Below are 22,422 nucleotides of genomic sequence, written 5' to 3' on the forward strand. Positions count from 1 at the left end.
ACTCTCAATTATTCAAATTTCAATTTAGATCTTTTTCTAGTTCTAGTTCTAGTTATTTTCAGAATACGTATAAGTTTAGTCTCTGTGAATTTGACCTCGGTCTTTGTTGAGGGTCAAATATTGCATATTGGACCCCGTTTATTACTTGGTTTTATGAACATGATATTGCTTAATGTCTTATTTTAATCATGTTTGGGTTGCAAGGTGAATTTAAGAGCTTGGATTGAAAAGGATGCTAAAAACATGGATTTAACGCTCAAGAATCACCAAAGCCAAGGATGAATCTTATGAGACCAGGAATGAAGAATTCACATGCTAAAGATCCAAGAAAACCAAGTAAGGAATGAAGAAAATCGAAGACTCGAGGTAAAGAAAAAGAACCCTAAAAATCTGCCTGCTTCAACTAGTCTAAGCCCTCCTTCGACAAGTCAAAGCTCTTCCTCGAGTAGTCGAAGATTCCTCGACTCGAATTCCAACGATCAAAATCTTCTAAATTCCCATCACCCTCGACCTGTCCAAGGCTGTCCTCGACTAGTCTAAGGTTACGTAGATTTTGCACGGACTGCGTAAATTTGAGGCGGTTTCTGAATTTTTCCAACTCGATGTGAAAGTTGGAATTGCAAAACTATAAATAGGAGTCCTTAAGATGTTCTTAGGCATCTTCTAAGGTTTGAGGAGTGAAGCAAAAGCATGGAGAAATCATCACCAAGAGTTTTTCTTCCTTTTTCTTAGTTGTTTTTATTTTTTTCTTAAGAGTCTTTAGTTCAATCATGTTTATGGTTGGCTAAACCTCTTAACTAGGGCTAAGAAGTGAAGCTTGTAGTGTGATTAGGATGTTTACTTTGTTTTGATTCATGTTTTGTTGAACTCTTTTGGATTTTAGTTTGATTATAAGGAATACTTTTAGTTTTTAATGATTTGTTGTGACAAATTACAATAGATCTACGATAGCTTTGAATATCTTCTTTTTCTAATTTGATATTGTGAAATTAGTAAGTCTCGTTGTTCATCATCGTCCCTTAGGCATAGTAAGATGATGGAATCCTTCTTAACTTTCACAATTTTCTTATGATTGGTTGTGGGATTAGTAAATCTCGTTGTTTGCCTTATCTTCTAGGCATGGTTAGGTGATGGAATCACTTCCAAAATCCTCACAACTCTCATCCATTGATGATTAGATCCATGAGAAGTTCAGAGATATGACAAATCTCTTATTACCAATTGGATAAGATAAGACTCTGATTCCAATTGTGTCCTTGAATCAAGCAAGGTAGCATCTTGAGAACCTATAAGTGGATCCTTTGAATCCTTAGTGACCACCTTTAAATTTATAAGTTTTAATTACCTTATTCAAAATCACTCTCTCAAATATTTCAGACTTAGGTTTACATCTTCTTCTATTTCTAGTTCTAGTTACTTTCAAAATACACACAAGATTAGTCCCTGTAGATTCGACCTCGGTCTCACCGAGATTATTACTGCATCGCGACCCTGCACTTGGGGTTGTGAATAAGTTTTTGATGAGTTTCTCAAAATAGAAAGTTTCTAAAAAAAAAAAAAAAGCAGAGTAAACTAGTTTCTAAAAAAGAAAAAGGAAAGGAAATTAGTTTCTAAAAACAGAAAAGGAAAGTTTCTAAACCTAGAAATAGAAACCTAAGTTAATTTCTAAAATAATTCAAAAAAGGAAATAACAGAAAATTTTAGCAGCTTATGTCAGGGTTTATGGACGTCTAAACAGCCATATATGATGAGAATTGATGCGTAATGGATAAAAAAAATTAAACCCTAAACATGTAATGCATTCCCATATAAGAACCCTAAGCTTTGATATCAAATTTGATGCAGGACATGAAATTCAAATATGATGTGCAAGATTTTCATACTTAAGATCACATTAGTTCATAAACAATTACACAAATTTCATATCCCACACAAAAGTTCAAACATTCAATCAAGGGGAATTTAAGCGAGTTTAGGCCTACACATGTTAGGGCTATATCAATAAAAATTATGGACCAAACGATAATCAAGGGGAGGTAAATTCATCCACACATGCACAAAAATGTCCCTAATCCAAGGGATTCACCGGTTTCAGTTCAGAGAACCATAGAATTAGAAAAGAAGCAAACAAATTGAAAATAATGAAATCTAGGGTTAGGGTTATGAAAAACAGGTATGAGATGGATAAAATATGTAGGATATCTGAGCCTGGCGACAGTCCACGCGTGCGAACGGCGGGCTAGGCCTGACGCATATACGCAAGAGCCTGGCCGCACGTACGAGGGGGCTCCAAATCCGAAAACCGCCTCCTTGGCTCTGGTCTGCCAGGAGAGGGCTTCAAAACCCCCAAGTTTCATGTCGATCGGATGTGCAGTCTGTGCGTGGAATCTTCATTGAGAAAAAAGCCTACAATAGGTGCTTATTTATAAGAAAGTCCTATACTCCTAAAACTAGTGTCATGTGCACAACCTATTACTTGGCGATGAAGTAAACACAAATAATAACTAATCAAAGTAATCTAAACCGTCCATAATATTCTAAATAACATTAATAAGCAAAACCTAAAATAGAAGACTAATCAGAATAGTGGGCCATGATCATGAGAACCCATGATGGGCTTTATTTGACTATCGAGCCCACTCCAACGAACCAAAACTCAAGTCTTCTAATTAGGGGGCCCTCCCTGGACGTCGTCATCTATCCAGATTGACGGTGGGGCCTTCCTCTGTATGTGCGCGAGATGTCCCCATCACATAGCCTCTAACGGTCTTCATACTTGTACCAAACATATATTGAAGTTTACCATTTTATTCACAAAAAAGTGATGCTCAAGGATATCATGATTAAATATATCAGTACTATTGATCAGGTGGCTAATATCTTTACCAAAGTACTAACATCGGTGTGTTTTATAAAGCTTCAGGACAATCTAATGGTATGTTCATTTCCCATCAGCTTGAGAGGTCGTACTAGCTGCTATCCAACTATTAGGCAATTCTATCTACAAAGTTGATTGCATCTCATCCATATCAGCAACATAAGGAGGAATAGTACCAACAATAACAATTCAACCCCATGAATAAGCCCTGCATAGCAGACTTAGCAGCATCTTTAAGGCCCCGTTGCCTGCCTTTACTGTTACGTTCAATGGATTTTACAGATAGCTAGGTGGAGCAGAATAACTAGGCCCAAAAAGGCATTACAAGCCTCGCTTGGCATAACCTCAGCTTCGAAAAACATTCACCATACAACGCCTGAGCTTCCAAACACCCCAAATGCAATACGTGATCAGATCACCAGCATCATTCGTTTCTTCAATTTGCAATCCATCGAGCATGTCAGTCTGTTCAATAGCAAATCAAGTGCAGCCTTGCAGAGGAAAAGGTGGAAAATCGCCAAATGATCAAATCGAATCCTGACAATGAACGATCAAACAGCTCCATTCCACCACAAAATTTATTCCACTGACAACGGAGGGATGACCGAACCCACCTAAACAGATAACATGCAAATCATTGTTTTTCATGAGCCTTCCTTCAAGCCAGAGAATTCCATTAAGATAGCTTTGTCCCCACACTTCAAGATGTACAGCAGACGCATGGCTCCATCACTTATTTTATAATACACAAGCATAATAATGTCTACGAATTTCCAAAACATCTCACCCTATTTGAAGAAATGGAATCCTGTTCACAAATGGGGAGCTACTTAGTTCCATTTCAAATTTTTGAGCAGGCATCAAATGGGGCTAACAACAGCATATGCATTCAATATTGGGTTTTGCCATCAAACTAGGGCGCGCACCAATACAACTCAAAATCGTAATGGAATCAATCAACAAGCATGCTTGATTATAAAATCATGACGTAACCGACATCTGATCATTCTCATTCAGCAATGTACATTTAAGGCCACTGAAAATACCCATTCCCTAATGCATTGCATGGAATCAAATTCAAATGGAATTATCAATACAACTGAATAATGTGAAAAAGCGCTCCACAAACATCACATGAAAAATCACAAATCACTAATAAAAATTACATAAGCAACCATTTCTGACCAAAAAAGGAATAAAAACAAAAACCACTTAGTGCAATAATATAACAATGTGAGAGAGATGGAACGACATGGTCAGTGATATATTACAATAGCATACCCGTTTTGCATCCGATGCACACCAGTCTGCTGCCTAATATGCAAATAGTCCTCACCCTCATCGTAGATTACATGCACATGCACACGAATGCAACTGTTTTCAACATCCACATCACTTGAATTCCATCCAGTGCAACCACAATTGCTCTAGAGAGCACTGATTGTCATCAGCATCCCGGCAATGACTGTGCAGAAGCAAAAGGGGAGATGCTTGCAGCTGACTCACTGCAATGCCGCAGGAACTGCTGTCGACTGGATGACCCGACATAGCTCGGTGACCCGTTACTTGAACTTGGAACATATGGCGATGATGCATATCTTGAATTGAGGGGTGAATATAAAGGAAAGACCGAGTGCGGAGAAACAAGATGAGACGCATGAGAACGGTGAGATGATGCATTCCTGAGATCTACAGAGCTTCTGCTTAGACTTAGTGCAGGTGAGTTGTAGGACCTAAGAGATTGTGGTTGGTAAGGAGTACTGGAAATGGAATGGGTGCGGGATGTTGATGGATACTGAAATGATGTCGAAGCTATTTGTATAGCTGAAGATGTCGTCAATGACGAATGCACAGATGACAGTGCAGCAGAGGAACAGAATGATCCTGGGGCTATCTGAATAGCTGAAGACGTGGCTACTGATGAACGCACAGATGATAAGGCAGCAGAGGAAGAAAGGGAAGCATGACTTGAGGAAAGTAGAGGAGTGCACTCTGAGGCCGGCAGATTGCCAGTGCTTGTCCGTGCATCGCGCTTGCAAACAGGGCAAAAGGTTCTCCAACTTGTGAGCCAAGAATCCACACAAAAAGCATGGAATTCTGTCAAAAAATACAAGAACATATAGTATTATTTAAGCAAGGGAAATATGATGGCACAACATAGTAAAGATACAGTCACAAATGTGCGATCGGATTTCCAACACATTAAAGAAAATTCATGAAATTTCATAAAAGAGTACAAAGTTGAAAATTCATTGGAATTTCCATTATGTTTTGTAGTGTGGAAAATTATTTCTAAGAGAACAATAAAAAATAAATAAATAAAGGCTGGCCCTAGTTCCATTCTCGTTTTTTTTCTTTTTTTCCCAACTTTCCATTTTTTTGCTTTGTTTCCTTTTCTTTTCTTTTCTAATAGCAACACTCTCCCTTCCATAAGAAATTGTTGTTTAAAAGGTGGGCATTCCAGAACTGCTATTAAATGCTTGTGGATACATGCGTCAACAAATTTGTTTGAATGTACAGTATTCAGTGACCTCATTTCAGGAGTACTTCCAACACTAAATACCACATCCTTGAAACCAATTTCATGAAAAACAGAAACAGACTTTCGTAGACAGCAATGAACAGGGCCCACATACAGAAGGCTGTGAGTTCATTTCTGGAGCACTTCAACCCTAAATACCAAATCCTTGAAACCAATTCATTCCATGAAAAACAGAAACGCCAAACTTTCTGAATCAGCAATGTAAGAAAAAGGGCCCACATACAGAAGGTTAGAATTACCCAATCAGTGTTAGTTTTCAAAGTGGTTTGGGAAAGTGATCGGATGGAATGGATGGACTGTCTATATAGATTGCGCTTGCAGGGGCACGCGTGTGTGGTATCAAGTGCCTATCTTTTTTGGTGTCCCTGTTCAACCACCTAAATACCAAATCCTCCACACCAACTCATTTCATGAAATAAAAAATAAATAAAAATAAAAATAAAAAAGAAAGAAATGGCCAACTTCCCAAAACAGAAGTGCATCAAATATATAACAAGGAAATAAGCATAGTCGATCAGGAACATTTCACCCCGATGACCAGGACACCTAGGTTTTGTCTGCAACAATGGCACTTTTTAGAATTAGAGTTACTCTAGTGAGCTGAAAAGGAACTGGAGTCATATACATTTACCTAGAAAATATTCTAGTACAATAATAACATGTTGGATGTGATCAGAGAACATACTATGGCGACATGGCAGCACTCTAAGCTTCTCCCCAACATTGTAGTCCTCCAAACATATAGCACATGTTCTTGAAGTACAGTTATCTTCCAAGACCGATGTGAAAATCAGGCTTGGCATTGCTTTCACTTGTCGACTGCTCATTCCATGGAACTCACGAAGATTAGGGGCTCGAGCCCGTTCTCGTCTTATACGGTGTCTCCGAACAAAGAAACATGTAGCAAGCACTGCAGATATGGCAAGTAGGGATATGAAAGATATGGCCATGATTGACCATGCCGAATTTTCAAAGGTTGGGATGATCCACAGATCCATCTCCGTTAAGCCAGCATACTCTTTCAGGGTTTCACCAGAGGCTTTCGAGACAAACACAGCATGTATTTTAATACCTGCGGAATCTCCTGCCACTGCAATTTTAACCTGATTACAGACTGAACGTTGTTCACAAGTCAAACAGAAATAAGGCAACTATAAGATGTAAAGAAAAAAAAATGTTATCCATAATGGTGCACTACATCGTTCCGTTACCAGGCATTGTAAAGAAAATGTTATCCATAACTCCGTTCACAAGTTAAACAGAAATCAGGCAACTATAAGATTCAAAGAACAAAATGTTATCCACAATGGTGCACTATATCTTTCCATTATCTTTCCACTGGGTGAAGAGACTATGCATGCGGCACATGCATGGCTGTCTGCAAATGAGAGAGTTCAAGCAAAGAGTTGCATCGATGATATCACTTTCATACATATACTCATGGTTGAACACTCAACTCAAAACTTATTTAGTAGAGCAGAAATCATGAATTGGACAAATCATACATTCATCATTGATCCACAAAATATGAAAAAGAAAAACTCACAAGACATGAATGGAATATAAGGAAGAACGAATATAATAGCTAATATTCTATGATAAGAGAGAACCAATCATTACCTTATCAAAATATTATGTAGCAAAACAAGCACAACATAAAGAAATAATAAATAATAGCACTAACAAATAGTTATTACATGTCCTCAAATAATAGGAATAGATTTGGATCGGCGTTTAAATGGTAGATCAACAAAAGTTCTACAACCAGCTGCACCTAGTGTTTAAGCACAACTTCCTAAAATAATTTGAACTTCCATTTGTCCATACAAGAGAGAAGATGAATTGGGATTAAGTGGAATTGGAAATTTTAGGTTACAACATTTGGGGAAATTAAGAAATTCGACCTTTAGGGCCTGTTTTGTAGGGACCTGAATGCTCTCCACGCATTTCTGGTGATCATCATCTGAAGGGGGGATGTTTGACAGCTACATTTTAGATTAGATGTATTTTTAAGCTTAAAAGGGGCCTTAAACTTGGGTGAGATTAAAATAGGGAGGATTGTTTTACTTCAGAAATTTTTTTTGATAAAGTGAGTAGGGACTGAGAGCACTTTTCAGTTCGAATGTGTTATGCTCTAAATGGAACTCAAATCAAACAATGAAGTCACTAGGTAGATTCAAAACTAGAGTCGCCACTAGCTCGAATTTCAAACAACTGTTTGTGGGGAGGTAGAAACCATGAAACGCATAAAATTTGACTCTGGAATAGGTATGAAATCCAAGATCTGAACAAGTACCTCAGTGATGGAGGTCTGAGGCACCCTTATCTGCCCACAATTACAAATTTACAATCTTAATTCAGTGGCAAAGTGAAATTCAGTTCTAAAATCAGAATTTCTGCAATCAAAGGCAAAAAAGTGTGAACATAAAAATGCAAGGCAAGAAAACAAGGAAATTAAAATGCGACAAATATGGAAATGAAAGTGCAAATGCAAAAGAAAAATAAGAGAATCTTAAAGAATATAGTGGAGGCTGATTGAAGCCCCAAGATTTTATTTTATTTTCTAAAACAATGATATATATATATATATTTATGTATATAAAAGGTCAAAGCCAAAGCATACAAATATACAAAAGTACGACACCCTCCCAGCAAAAGACCCCTCAAATGCAAGAAGTGAAGATCGAAAAATCTAAGCTTCAACCCAATCCTTTCAAATTAAGAGTTGCCCTATTGAAGACTTGCACTGGGCCTCTCATTTTGTTGTTGAAGCAGTGCTAATTTCTTTACCACCATATAGCCCAAATGATCGCTAACAAATTTAATCGCCACACCCTTTTCCTTTCTTTCCCCGTCCCCCAACCATATAGCCCAAATGATCGCTAACAAATTTAATCGCCACACCCTTTTCCTTTCTTTCCCCGTCCCCCAACCGTGCCATACAATGAGAAATTCCTCCATTGTCTTCGGGAACACCCATAGAACCCCGAAGAATTGGAGAAGAAGACCCCACACCTCCCTAGAAAATACACAGTGAATGAATAAGTGATCCACCGATTTCGCATCTTTGTAGCACATCACGCAAACGTTTGGGAGATACATGTTCCGCTTACAAAGATTGTCTATCGTTAGCACTTTGTTCATGCCTACTAGCCAACCGAAAGCCACCGCCACCTTAGAATTTTCAACCGACACACTCAGGAACCTATAAAATGATCCAACTGAGAAAGATCTTGTCTTGGACTTGAGCCATTTCAAGGAATCCACTTCAGAGAGCATACGATAAAACTTTGATAACCACTCAAGCAATAGCACCAACTCTTCAAATTCTCCATCCGAAAGATTTCTTCTAAAAATAGTCATCCATGTGACTTCCTCCCCTCTTATTGAAAAACAATCACTCACCATCTCCCCTTCCTCCCTAGCTATCCTTGCTAAAGATAGAAATCTCTCACTCAACCTCAATTCTCCCACCCACCTATCTTCCCAAAATCTAATTCTCTTACCATCCCCCAAATGAAAGCATATTCTCTCCCACACTCTCTCTTTCAATGACGCCACTGATTTCCACAAGTAAGAACATCGATAAAAGGATGAAGCCTTTGTCCACCACCCCCTTCCTCTACCCCGAATTTTTTTGCTATTACCTCCCTCCACCTAGCCTCTCCCTCCAACCTAAACCTCCATACCCATTTCCCCAATAGAGCTAGGTTCATCTCTTCCAACTTTAAGATCCCCGCTCCTCCTTGAACCATTGGTTTACAAACATCTTCCCATTTCATTATAGGGAACTTGTGCTTCTCCCCCCACCCTTCCCATAAAAATCCCTTCATCTCTCCAATGCCTTGAGAATGGATTTTGGGCACTTGAAAAGAGACATAAATAAAGATTCGACATTGATTATTTAATTATTACCATCCTCCCACTCATAGTTAAGAACATCGACTACCATTTTGAGAACTTTCGTTCACACCTTTCAATAACTCCATCCCAACTTTGCTTCACCAGTCTCCCTATACATAACAAAAGCCCCAAGTACGTTGTTGGAAAAGAAGCTTTCCTACACCCAAACACCACCACAAAAGTCCGCACCTTTTCTTTGGAAATGCATACCCCTATTATTTCACTTTTGGAAATGTTGACTTTTAAACCGGAAACCACCACAAAGTTTACTACAATCAAGCGTAGATTTTCTATAAAATAATCATCTGCCTTGCACAATAAGAGTATCATCCACATACTGTATATGAGAAATCTGAAAATTCATATTATCCACCCCAAAGCCTTTTACCAATCCCACCTGCAACCCTATGTCTAACATTTTACTAAGTGCTTCCATAATTGTGACGAAAAGGAACGGGGATAAAGAATCGCCTTGATGCAGTCCACGAGATGCCGGAAAAAAAAAAATGGCGAACCATTCACCAATATGGAGAATTTCGCCGAACTGACACAAGTCTGAATCCAAAATCGCCATTTTGGGCTACATCCTAATTGGCCCAACATATAATCAAGGAATGACCAATCCACATGATTGTAAGCCTTTTCCACATCAACTTGCAAACCATTCCCTTCTCCCCTCTCCTATAGCAGGAATCAACACATTCATTGGCCAAGAGAGAGCAATATACTATTTGTCTTCCATCCACAAATGCCCTTGAGATTCTGAAATAACATGGCCCCCCACTTTCCTGAATTTAGAAGCCAATACCTTTGCTAGAATCTTATATGGACCCCCCAACAGACTAATAGGATGAAAATCTTTCAAAATTCAAATTTAAATAGCTTTGTAGGGTCAAATTGGGATTTACACAATCGAAAAAGCAAAGAGGGCAATTTTGGCAATATAATAATGATATCTTGAAGGTTAAAAACACAAAGTCTAAGGTATTTTGGTAAGAAATGCATTCAAAAATGGAGGGAAAATGGGTTCGGTCCTTTGAATTGTGAGAGTGGCAATCTGGTAATTTCTAAAATACAGTGCAGAAAACTGTTACAAACAGTCAACTTGCCAGGCCTGCCACTGAACGTACACAGATCAGATGGAGTTGATTTTAGTACCATTGGAAAGCTAGCTCAGACCTAAGTAGGTATATATCCAGGTTTTCTTTCCCGAGAAGTCATCAAGGGCTTTTTGCAGTATTTTTCTCCTTCTTTCCATGTTTTCCTTCCTCAAAAATGAACAAAGTTGGTTTTGTTCATGAACTGGACTGAATTCGTTAGACATCCAAATTTGGTGTATAGAATTGTGAATTACTTCAATTGAACTGATTCATTGTTCGAGGGTGAGTTCAGGGAACTAGGTAACTGTGATTTTACCAATATTTCATTAAAATTCTGCCTCAGACCACCCTTCTAAGTGTTCATTCATAAGACCTTTTAATGCACATTTTCATTAATAACAAGTAACTATGTACTTCTTTGTAGTAACCTATTCGAGTAGCATTTCAAGGTTGAGATTTTTCCGTCGAGGTCGCCTTAAATTGTGTTTTAGGTAGTCCAAAGACCATATTTCCAATTATCATTCAAGCGAAACTTGTCTTTGATTCAGGCATTCAAGACATCAAAGAACGAGGTGTTTTTCCTTGGTGAGATGCTATGAAACCTAGAAGAGATGTCAAGCATATAGTTTTAATTATCCAAAAGATAATCTCACCAAAAAACTGTCCAAAGAGAAATAAAGGAGAATCTTCTTGTTAACACCCCATCAAACAAATGGACCATTCATCTTGAAAGGAATGCCACAAAAGCAGGGAGTGTAGCTTGAGAAGGCCATGTATAAAAGAGATTTATAAATAAATAAATAAAGGAACGGTGGGAAATGGACCACACAGAGTTTACCTTAATGGGATTTGAACATAGAGTATTGCCATACCCATAACAATAGAGGGGATTCACATGAATGTGAAAGAATTTATCTTGAATGACATCAATGATTACATTCACATCAACCTCATTGATCCAGTGGAACTAAAATTAAATAATGTAGGATCTCAAGTCAAGTGACATCTTGAATCATTAGTCAAGGGTGAATGACAGTGTTGTCAGAAATCTAAATGCCCATGCCCTCTAATGTTGTCCATGACATGTCATCAATAAAATATTTCGAGTACATGCTCATCTAACAGACTAGCAACATATGTTCAACTTTCAATGTTGGCAAGGCAGTCTGAAAAAATTCTCTGTCAACTAGCATGAAAGTAGAACTGGTTAAGAGTGTCTGTCCTAGATAATAAGAACCTAACATTTTATATAATTGTCATACAAATTTGGTCGTTTTAAATACGTACCCACTTTCTTGGTTGCTTTCTAATGCACAGCCAAGGTTGATTTGGCATCAATCAAGCATTCCAATTGCAACACTAGTCCAATCTAGCGCACGTGATGGCACACATTAGGCTTTCAATTGCTGAACCATTAAGTATTTTTCTAGTCTTCCCTCTATCTAGATTCTAAGTCACAAAGTTCTTTTTTTTTTTTCTTAATGGTAATCTAGAGCAATTTGCAGGAACAGGCGCAGACCAAATTTTGATTGATGAAATGAGGAGCAAAGTTAGAACTATAGTTGCACAAAGCATGAAGTGCAGCAACAGATTAGGGTTCGGAAGCGAGAAAGCATCTATTTCAGAATGTCAGTTAGTATAAAAGACTAGGAAGCAGGAGTTGGGATCATGAGTCCGAAGCGTGATTCAGAGTGGGTTAAGAGTGTCTCTGTCCTAGATAATGAGAACCTAAGTAAACTTCTATCATACAAATTTGGTCGTTTTAAATACGTACCCACTTTCTTGGTTGCTTTCTGATGCACAGCCAAGGTTGCTTTGGCATCTATCAAGCATTCCAATTGAAACACTGTAGTCCAATCTAGCGCACGTGATGGCACACATTAGGCTTTCAATTGCTGAACCAAGTATTTTTCTAGTCTTTCCTCTATCTAGATTCTAAGTCACAAAGTTCTTTTTTTAATGGTAATCTAGAGCAATTTGCAGGAACAGGCGCAGACCAAATTTTGATTGACGAAGTTAGGGGCAAAGTTAGAACAATAGTTGCACGAAGCATGAAGTGCAGCAACAGATTAGGGTTTGCAAGCGAGGAAGCATCTATTTCAGAATGTCAGTTAGTATAAAAAGACTAGGAAGCAGGAGTTGGGATCATGAGTCCGAAGCGTGATTCAGAGCAGGAGTGGCACCTTGTTAGAAGAATCCCATAATTAAGATTTGAATTCTAGAGGTGTTTTTCAATTGTTGATTCTGATGTGTAGGATCAACCCCACTTGTTCCAGAATTTGGTTATAGATACTATCTTGTATTGATGATCACTCTCATCATGACATGGATTTACGCACTGAATTATAGGGATGAGGTGCCTTCCATAATAAAGATGCCAGAAAACATGATCTTCAAACTAGTTTGAGAAAAATATTAAGGTGTTTCATCGTGACAATACTTGAGAGTATCTATATCGTGATCTACAAAAATATTTTAGAGATAATGGAATAGAAACCTAGACATCATGTTCATATACACCTCAACAGAGTAGGGTAGCGGACAGAAAGTCCCATCATTTTTTGTTAGTTACTAGATTCATTATGATGGAAATGAAGGTTCCTAACATCTATTCGGATGAAGCAGTCTCAACTGCTACCTATGTGATAAACAGGATGGTTATGGCAATATTAGATGGACGGTATCCTCTAAAAGTCTAGAAACTGGACCTTCCCTAACTCTCCTTAACCCCCTCAAATGTTTGGATGCATGTGTTTTGTATATATCTTAGGAACATCTAGAACCAAGTTGGGCCCTCAGTCTTCCAAGAGTGTATTCTGGAGACATGCTCTGATGTAGACATCAGGCCATTTAAAGTATATCAACGCAGGAGGCGTGCGTTACCCGTGTCAATGTGGTTAGATGACGGATACGAGTCGGGTCTCTAGAGGTTGAAGACCTTACACGTGTTCATGACATGTATAAGTTGCTTAAAGGAGACATTTGGACCGTTGGATCGCGAGGATGGTGTGATCGGACCGTTGGATTGTCACGGCCCACCTTCATTACGCCACCTTCACGGCGCTATCATTGGGGCCCATCGGGCATCTTCAATTTGAATTTAGTTTATGAACATTTGGTTTATTTAAGTTTTGACATAGTTTGTGCACAATTTTTGTGTGAATTTAAATTTATTTTTTTATTTTTTTTTTTTAAAAAAAAAAAAACTTTTTTAAGTAGGAGTATTTTGGTAATTTCATATAATTACAAATTTATAAAGGTTGCCCTAAGCCTAAAGTATGTTATGTTATGTTTTATGAAAGAAAAAGAGAGATTTTTGTTTCTTACGATTTCGTCTTCGACTTCCAGTGATTGGAAGAGGGCGTAAGGTCCAGGGAAGTAATTTCTCATCCCCTACTTCTTTCTCCTTCTTTCTTTTCTCAAGGTACTATTTTTCTTTAATCCTTTTCTCCTAAAATCTTTAAATCCAGAAGCCGATCTTGTTTCCTTTTATCTAAATCATTAGATCTCAACAGATTTTCATCCCCACATAAAACCCATCACCCAAAGCCTAAATTTGATGAACCACTAATTTTATTTTTTATTTTTTTCTGAATTTTCCAGATTTCCCAATCCAGAAAATTCCTCTTTTTTTTTTTTTTTTTTTGGATTAGAAAATCCACTTGGATCGTTAGACGGACCTATTGCAAGACGAAAGTTCTATCTTTCGTCGGATCTAACTAAATTCATATTTTAAAATTCAATACTTTGTGTTTGTGATGGATGGCCATAATCAATGCTATATTAACCTTATTTCTTTCTTGTGTTTATGATGTATAAGGCTGATATTTTATTTATTTTTCAATATTGCATAAATTTGTCCCTTTCAAATATCATGCTCATTTAAGGTTGGATTAGGCCGTCCTACATCAATTTTTGGTATCAAAGCTTTAGGTTTTTGCATTGGGTCGTCTTAGATCGAGTTATCAAGAGTCTAGATTTTAATGTTATTTTTTTTTTCTAGGGTTTCATGCATCGCATATAGAGTCTAGATCTGAAATTTTCAGATTTGCATTAAAAAAAAAAAAAAAGTCTAGACCTGAAATTTTCCACATTTGCATTATTCTAAAGGTTAGGATCATCGGTGTCCATAATCTTGTGTCAAAACAATCTCCTAGAGTCATATTTTAGGAAACCTAAGTTGAGTCTTATTGCGTATGCCCACTCGAACTAGTAGAGGATTTGGTCTACACCCGATTTTCAATATGGAATAGTTGACTGAGATGATGAACACGATCAACCAACATTTGGCTGCCATTGAGGTGCAATCTAGGAACACGAATACCCGTATGGATCAGATAGAAGCGTCCCTAGGAGAAATCTCCGACATTGGAGGGGATGAACAATCACACGTAGGGGAAGTAGTTGAGAAACCGGTAGGAAATCGTGGTAGAGGTCGTAGAGCACGTGGCCGAGGGGTAGGACATGGAGGGGCGTGATATCCGTAGCCTGCTGTTGAGTATCAAGACCGTTATGATGTCGATGAGAGGGTTTTAAAGAGTATTAAAGTAGATGCTCCTAGTTTTGATGGGCGTCTTGACCTAAAAGCATTCCTTGATTAGTTAGCAGACATGTACCATTATTTTGAATGGTATGAGATGTCTAAGAATCGACAAGTGCGGTTTGCAAAGACGAAACTTATGGCTCAAGCTAAATTATTTTGGGCAAATACGGAGCGTAAGATCGAGAGATTAGGAGATGTCCCAGTCGCGCATTGGGTAGAGATGGAGTTATTAAAGGAAAAATATCTTCGTCTCTCTTACCGTCAAAAGCTTCTAGATCAATGGCAAGCATTACGCCAAGGATCTATGTCAATTGCAGATTACATCGCAAAATTTGAAGAGTATATGATGCGATATGATAGTCAGGAGGATCCCTTAGTGACGTTGGCGCGTTTCAAGGTGGGTCTTCGCATGGATCTGCAGCGTGAGCTTATGACCCATGCAGTGGGTGACTTGGATCAGGCTTACTAAGTTGTACAGGAGTTAGAGCTTTACCTAAAGTCTCCTGTCACGAGGCGCTTTGAGTCTCAAGACTATACTGTTAGATCTGGTTTTCAGGGAACCAAATCTAACATTGGAAGTCGCATTGGAAGTCAGCTTAGGGTGCAGCTAGTGCACCATCTAAACCTAAGGATGATAAGGGCAAAGTTGTCCTTGGTGCCAATCCTGGCAGTGGTAGTCACTTGAGATGTTATGAGTGCGGAGGTACAGGTCATTTCGCATACCAGTGCACGGCAAAGACTCGCGGGAAAGCCTTAGTCATAGACGAGTTAAATGAAAATGCAGATGACTTGGGTGATTACGAAGTTGAGGAATATCACCCAGAGATAGGTGCTAGTGATTATAAAGAAGAAGAACCAGACACTGCACCACTAGCTGTAGTTAGATGTACTTTAGCGCAAGCTAAAAAGAGTGATCATTAGCGCAGAAGCACAATTTTCTACACATTTATCAAGAGCGGTGACAAAAGTTGCAAAGTCATCGTGGATAGTGGTAGTTGCACCAACATGGTCTCAGCTAGCACAATCACTTGTTTGGGTTTGAAGCCCATCCCTCGCCCTCAACCCTACAAGGTTTCTTGGGTTGACACGTCTTCTATGCATGTGTCCCAGCAATGTTTAGTCCCCATCCAAATCGGTTCATATAAAGACATGTTGTGGTGTGATGTTTTACCTATGGATGTAGGTCACATAATTTTAGAGAGACCGTGGTTATACGATAGAGATGTCACGATTTTTGGTCGCTCAAACGTGTGTACATTCACGCATGAGGGCAAGAAAATCAAGATTAATCCGTTGCCACCCAAGAACCACGCGGACAAGACTAGGGATGTGAAAACGAGTGAGTCAAGGATGTGAGGAAATTTATTCTGAAGTCTCTACATATCATAAATGCAAAAGAGTTTGAGAAAGAGATAGAAGATGATTCGACGGTGTACGCCCTAATGGCTAGGGAAGTTACACCCGAGGTTCATGTAGAGTTACCCCTTGAGGTGACTTTGGTTCTTGAGGAGTACAATGATATATTCCCTGAGGATTTACCAGATGAGCTTCCACCTATGCGGGACATCCAGCATGCCATTAATCTCGTCCCGGGGTCTTCTTTACCGAACCTTCCTCATTACAGGATGAACCCTGCAGAGCATGCAGAGTTGCATAGGCAGGTAAATGATCTCCTACGAAAGGGTTTCATCTGTAAGATCATGAGTCCGTGTGCCGTACCAGCGCTATTAATGCCCAAGAAAGATGGTACGTGGCGAATGTGTGTAGATAGTAGGGTCATTAATAAGATCACGATCAAGTATCGATTTCCAATACCGAGGCTTGATGATATGTTAGACATGATGGCCAAATCCACCATTTTTTCCAAGATAGATCTCAAGAGCGGGTATCACCAGATACAAGTACGCCCAGGAGATGAGTGGAAGACAGCCTTCAAGACGAAGGATGGGTTGTACGAGTGGTTGGTCATGCCCTTTGGCCTGACTAATGCAACCAGTACTTTTATGCATGTGATGACCCAGGTTTTGACTCTTTATGGGGATGTTCTTAATGGTTTATTTTGATGACATACTCATATATAGTACCACTAAAGAGCTGCATCTCGACCAATTGAGGCAGGTCTGTAGTGTCCTGAGGACGGAGAGGTTATGTGCGAACCTTAAGAAATGTTCATTCTTGTCTGATAGGGTTTTCTTAGGGTTCATAGTGTCGTCTGCAGGGATGCGAGCAGATCCAGAAAAAGTCAAGGCCATAGGTGATTAGCCTGAACCGCGGAACATACATGAAGTGAGAAGCTTTCATGGTTTGGCCACATTTTATCGTCGGTTCATTCGAGGGTTTAGCACTATTATGGCTCCCACTACTAATTGCATTAAAAAGGAAGAGTTTATATGGTCTAAGGCCGCAGCTAAGGCATTCAAATATATTAAGGGCAAGATGATAGAGGCTCCCGTCATGCGTCTTCTAGATTTTTCTAAAGTCTTTGAAGTAGCATGTGATGCTTCAGGCGTAGGTATAGGAGTACTAAGCTGAGAGGGTCATCCAGTTGCCTATTTCAGTGAGAAACTGAATGAGGCAAAACAAAAGTATTCCACCTATGACAAAGAATTTTATGCGGTAGTGCAATCACTATGTCATTGGCGTCATTATCTTCTACTGCAAGAATTTGTCTTGTTTTCTGATCACAAGGCTTTGAGGTATTTAAATTCTCAAAAGAAGCTTAACTCAAGGCATGCCAAGTGAGCAGAGTTTCTTCAGGAATATTCCTTTGTCCAGAAACATAAAGTCGGGATCGAGAACAAACCAGCTGATGCTCTTAGTAGGAGAGTGATATTGCTCAATTCCTTGAGTGTAGAAGTTGTCGGGTTTGAGCAATTGAAAGACAAGTATCCCATGTGTCCAGATTTTAGGGGAACATACGTGTCACTCTTAGGTGCCCAGCATAGTTCGGGTGAGTTCATGCTGAAAGATGGTTTCCTTTTCAAAGGAGACCAACTTTGTATTCCCCGCACTTCCCTCCGGGATTTCCTTGTTTGGAAGCTTCATGCTAGAGGTACTGCTGGCCATTTTGGTCGAGATAAGACTATCACCCTAGTGGAGGATCGATTTTATTGGCCAAGTCTCAAGCGAGATGTAGCCTAAATTTTAGGGCAATGTCGAACATGTCAACTGACAAAACAGAAGAAGCAGAATACTGGATTATACACGCCATTGCCAGTGCCAAACGCACCGTGGCACGACATCAGTATGGATTTCGTGCTTGGACTTCCCAAGACAATTAAAAAGCATGATTCCATTTTTGTGGTCGTGAACCGTTTCTCAAAAATGGCCCACTTTCTCCCTTATTTTAAAACCTCAGATGCGTCCAATATAGCTAAGATTTTCTTTGAAGGGGTAGTTCGATTACATGGTTTGCCTAAGACCATAGTGTCTGACAGAGATGTTCGGTTTACTAGTTATTTTTGGAAGACATTATGACATATAATGGGTACGAGACTCCAGTTCTCGTCTACCTACCATCCTCAAACTGATAGCCAAACTGAGGTTGTGAATCGATGTCTCGGAAATCTACTACGACGTTTGGTGGGTGAACACATTAAAACTTGGAACTTAGCCCTGCCAGTTGCCGAGTTTGCATATGACAATTCAGTTAATAGGTCTACGGGTACAAGTCCATTCGAGATTGTTAGTGGTTATAAACCTAGACTACCCATAGATTTGTTACCTATGTCAGTCACTCAGAGGACCTAAGAGTCAGCCGATGCATTTTCTCATCACATTCATGAGTTGCATGCAGAGATTAGGAGGCGGATAAATGCTAGTAATGAACAATACAAAATTTCAACTGATTTATATCGTAGAATTCAAGAATTTAATGAGGGTGATTATGTAATGGTTAAGATGAGGCCAGAACGGTTCCCACAAGGTACCGTTAAGAAGTTACAAGCACGCAATGCTGGACCACTTAAGATTTTGAAAAAGATTGGGTCCAATGCGTATGTGATAAATCTTCCACCTCGCATGGGGATTAGTTCAACATTCAATGTGAAGGATCTAATTCCTTATTCAAGCTATCCCATAGACCCTCATTTTGTTCCAAACCATTGGCCAATTTCTAATTTTTCTTCCCAACCCACACCACCTATGCCTACTATACCTGAGAAAAGAGAAGAAATTGAAGGAATTGTGGATGAGCAAATTGTTTCCACTCGAGACGGTGGATTTCAGAGGTAGTTGGTGAAGTGGAAGAACAGACCATCATCCGACTATACATGGTTAACAGAAGCAGAATTGCAGCGACTAGATCCAGATTTGTTAGAAAAGCACAAGAGTTTTATCTCGCCGGAGTCAAGATCTTCTCAGCCGAGGGGAGTTGATGCGGACATCAGGCCATTCAAAGTATATCAACGCAGGAGGCGTGCGTTACCCGTGTCAATGTGGTTAGATGACGGATACGAGTCGGGTCTCTAGAGGTTGAAGACCTTACAAGTGTTCGTGACATTTGGACCGTTGGATCACAAAGATGGTGTGAACGGACCGTTGGATCGCCACGGCCCACCTTCATTACACCACCTTCATGGCGCTATCATCGGGGCCCACCGGGCATCTTCAATTTGAATTTAGTTTATGAACATTTGATTTATTTAAGTTTTGAGACAATTTGCGCACAATTTTTGTGCGAATTTTTTAAAAAAAACTTTTTTTATTAGGGGTATTTTGGTAATTTCATATAATTACGAATTTATAAAGGTTACCCTAAGCCTGAAGTATGTTATGTTATGTTTTATGAAAGAAAAAGAGAGTTTTTTGCTTCTGACGATTTCGTCTTCGACTTCCAGTGATTGGAAGAGGGTGTGAGGTCCAGGGAAGTGATTTCTCATCTCCTACTTTTTTCTCCTTCTTTTCTCAAGGTACTATTTTTCTTTAACCCTATTATCTTCCTTTTCTTCTAAAATCTTTAGATCTAGAAGCCGATCTTGTTTCCTTTTATCTAAATCATTAGATCTCAACAGATTTTCATCCCCACATAAAACCCATCACCCAAAGCCTAAATTTGAAGAACCACCAATTTTTATTTTTATTTTTCTGAATTTTCCAGATTTCCCAATCCAGAAAATTCCTTTTTTTTTTGGATTAGAAAATCCACTTGGATCGTTAGACGGACCTATTGCAAGACGAAAGTTCTATCTTTCGTCGGATCTAACTAAATTCAGATTTTAAAATTCAATACTTCGTGTTGGTGATGGATGGTCATAATCAATGCTATATTAACCTTATTTCTTTCTTGTGTTTATGATGTATAAGGCTGATATTTTATTTGTTTTTTAATATTGCATGAATCCGTCCCTTTCAAATATCATGCTCATTTAAGGTTGGATTAGGCCGTCCTACATCATGCTCATTAACAAAAAAGTTACAAATGCTATTGTCCAGTGTCGAAAAAACAATGTCTCAAAATGTTACATTTTTCAAAAACATACCATACTTTTATTCATAAGAGAACAAATCATTTATCAATACTCGACATAAGTCATGTCCCCTTCCCATGATTGTTGATCCTCCATTTTTGTTGAGCTTCCAAAGGATGAGAACAAAAGGCTGCACATCTACAATTGGTGAAATAAGGCTAATGTTGGTTCCATTTGTTGAGCATCCAAAGGATGAGCCCAAAAGGCTACAGGTCTACACTAGGAAAAGACAAATGTTGCTACAAAAACAACAGTTGATGACCATCATCCTTCTATTCCCAACTGTACAAGTCCACCAGCCACAGTTTCAGCGCCTTCGGACCTTCCTATTACTTTTTGTAAGGCTAGAAGGGCTTCTACTTCTCATCCTATCAGTAATTTTGTTTCCTATAACTCCAATTCTCCTGATCTTTAGTCATACTTGTCTTCCATTTCCACTGTTTCAAACCTCCAATCCCCACCAGAGGTGAAGATGATCTAGCTTACCCTAAATGGAGAGATTCTATGCTAGAAGAAGTGTACTGGGATCTAGTCAAAAAGCAGAAAGGTAAGCACATAGTGGGGTGCAATTGCAAATGACTATACACTTTGAAATAGAAACCAGTAGCTCAATTGATAGGATAAGGCTCAGCTGGTGGTTAAAGGGTTCAGCCGACAGCTTGGGGAGGACTTTGAAGCAATGTTTGCTCCAGTGGCTAAGCTGAACTCTGTTCGATTCTCATGTCTATTGCAGTGAATCTTGTATGGACCCTTCGTTAGTCAGATGTTAAAAATGCATTCTTTCATTTGCATGAAGAAGTGTATATTGACTCCCTCCTGGTGTCACTCCTATTCATGACAAAGGGAAGTGTCTCAGCTAAAGAAGGCCATCGAGGCCTTGAGCAATTCCCAAGAGCTTCTTTGAGAATTTCAGTGATGCGATTATGAAGTTTGGATTTCTGCATAGTGCATATATGATCACTCAATGTTCATCAAGACAATCGGAGAGATTACTACAGTGATTGTAATATGTGTTGATGACATAGTGTTAACAGGAAATAGTGATGAGGACATTTAGAAGGTCAAAAGATACTTAAAAGAGACATTTGAGATCAAAGATCTTGGTCCTCTCAAATATTTCTTTGGGATAGAAGTTGCTCAGTCCAAAAGAAGCATATTTATCTCTCAAAGAAAATGTCCAGGCTCTTCTTGATGAATTTAGTATGTTGGGAGCCCGTCCAGTTGGTTCCTGAGTTGAAGTAATTCACCACTTACATGAAGATCAGGACCTATTCCTCATCCGGGTCTGTATCAACATCTTGTGGAATGACTAATTGCCTTGATTGTCACACAACGCAATATTGCTTGTGCAATTAGTCTGGTCAGTTCATGCATGCTCCGTGCACCCATCATCTTGAGGTTGCTTATCAGATTTTATATGACCTTAAATCTACTCCTGATAAATGTCGCATGTACTATTGACACTTAAATCTTAGTGGATATTGTGATACTGACTAGACCAGATCATCTAATGATAGGAAGCCCATATTAGATATTATACCTTCATTAGTGGAATCTAATCAAGAGATAAGCAATGTGTTTGACACAGGAGAGGACGTGAGGTCGAGCACCGTCTTCCTCAAGAGGAAAACTGTACCGAATCACAGAACTTCTCTGGACTCCTCACAGAGACTCCTCGAATCCACGAGGAAGAGAACAAGAAAATAGAAAATAAATTCTATAAAATTCGAAATTGATTGATGAATAATTGTCTAATGTGTCTCCTTACACTGTTAATAAAGAGAAAATAAACCAAAATTCGCAATTACCAAAAATAGCAAAATTCTAACTCTAATAAAAATCCTAATTATAATAAAACTCTTCTAAAGCCTAATTTCTAAAAATAAAAATTCCAAATAAACTTTTGCTAGAAGAGTCCTAGCATACATAATTAAAAGTTATTTCTAAAAAGGAAAAAATAAATAAATCTAAAACTCTAAAAATAGAAA

General features: G+C 38.8%; 1 protein-coding gene across 2 annotated transcripts in view; it reads right to left on the reverse strand.

Moving 5' to 3' along the window:
• Nucleotides 1-4,013: 4,013 nt before the first annotated feature.
• Nucleotides 4,014-22,422, reverse strand: part of LOC131235349 (receptor homology region, transmembrane domain- and RING domain-containing protein 2-like) — a 65,144-nt gene continuing 46,735 nt past the window's right edge. For both annotated transcript variants that reach the window (XM_058232508.1, XM_058232507.1), the window contains exons 4-5: nt 6,106-6,510; nt 4,014-4,975 (exon numbers count right to left, since the gene is read on the reverse strand). In XM_058232508.1, the coding sequence (XP_058088491.1) occupies nt 4,326-4,975; nt 6,106-6,510 (1,055 nt within the window). In that variant the 3' untranslated portion in view covers nt 4,014-4,325. The remainder of the gene's footprint in view (nt 4,976-6,105; nt 6,511-22,422) is intronic.

Source organism: Magnolia sinica, chromosome 19 (assembly GCF_029962835.1).
Source record: "Magnolia sinica isolate HGM2019 chromosome 19, MsV1, whole genome shotgun sequence".
Taxonomy (NCBI): domain Eukaryota; kingdom Viridiplantae; phylum Streptophyta; class Magnoliopsida; order Magnoliales; family Magnoliaceae; genus Magnolia; species Magnolia sinica.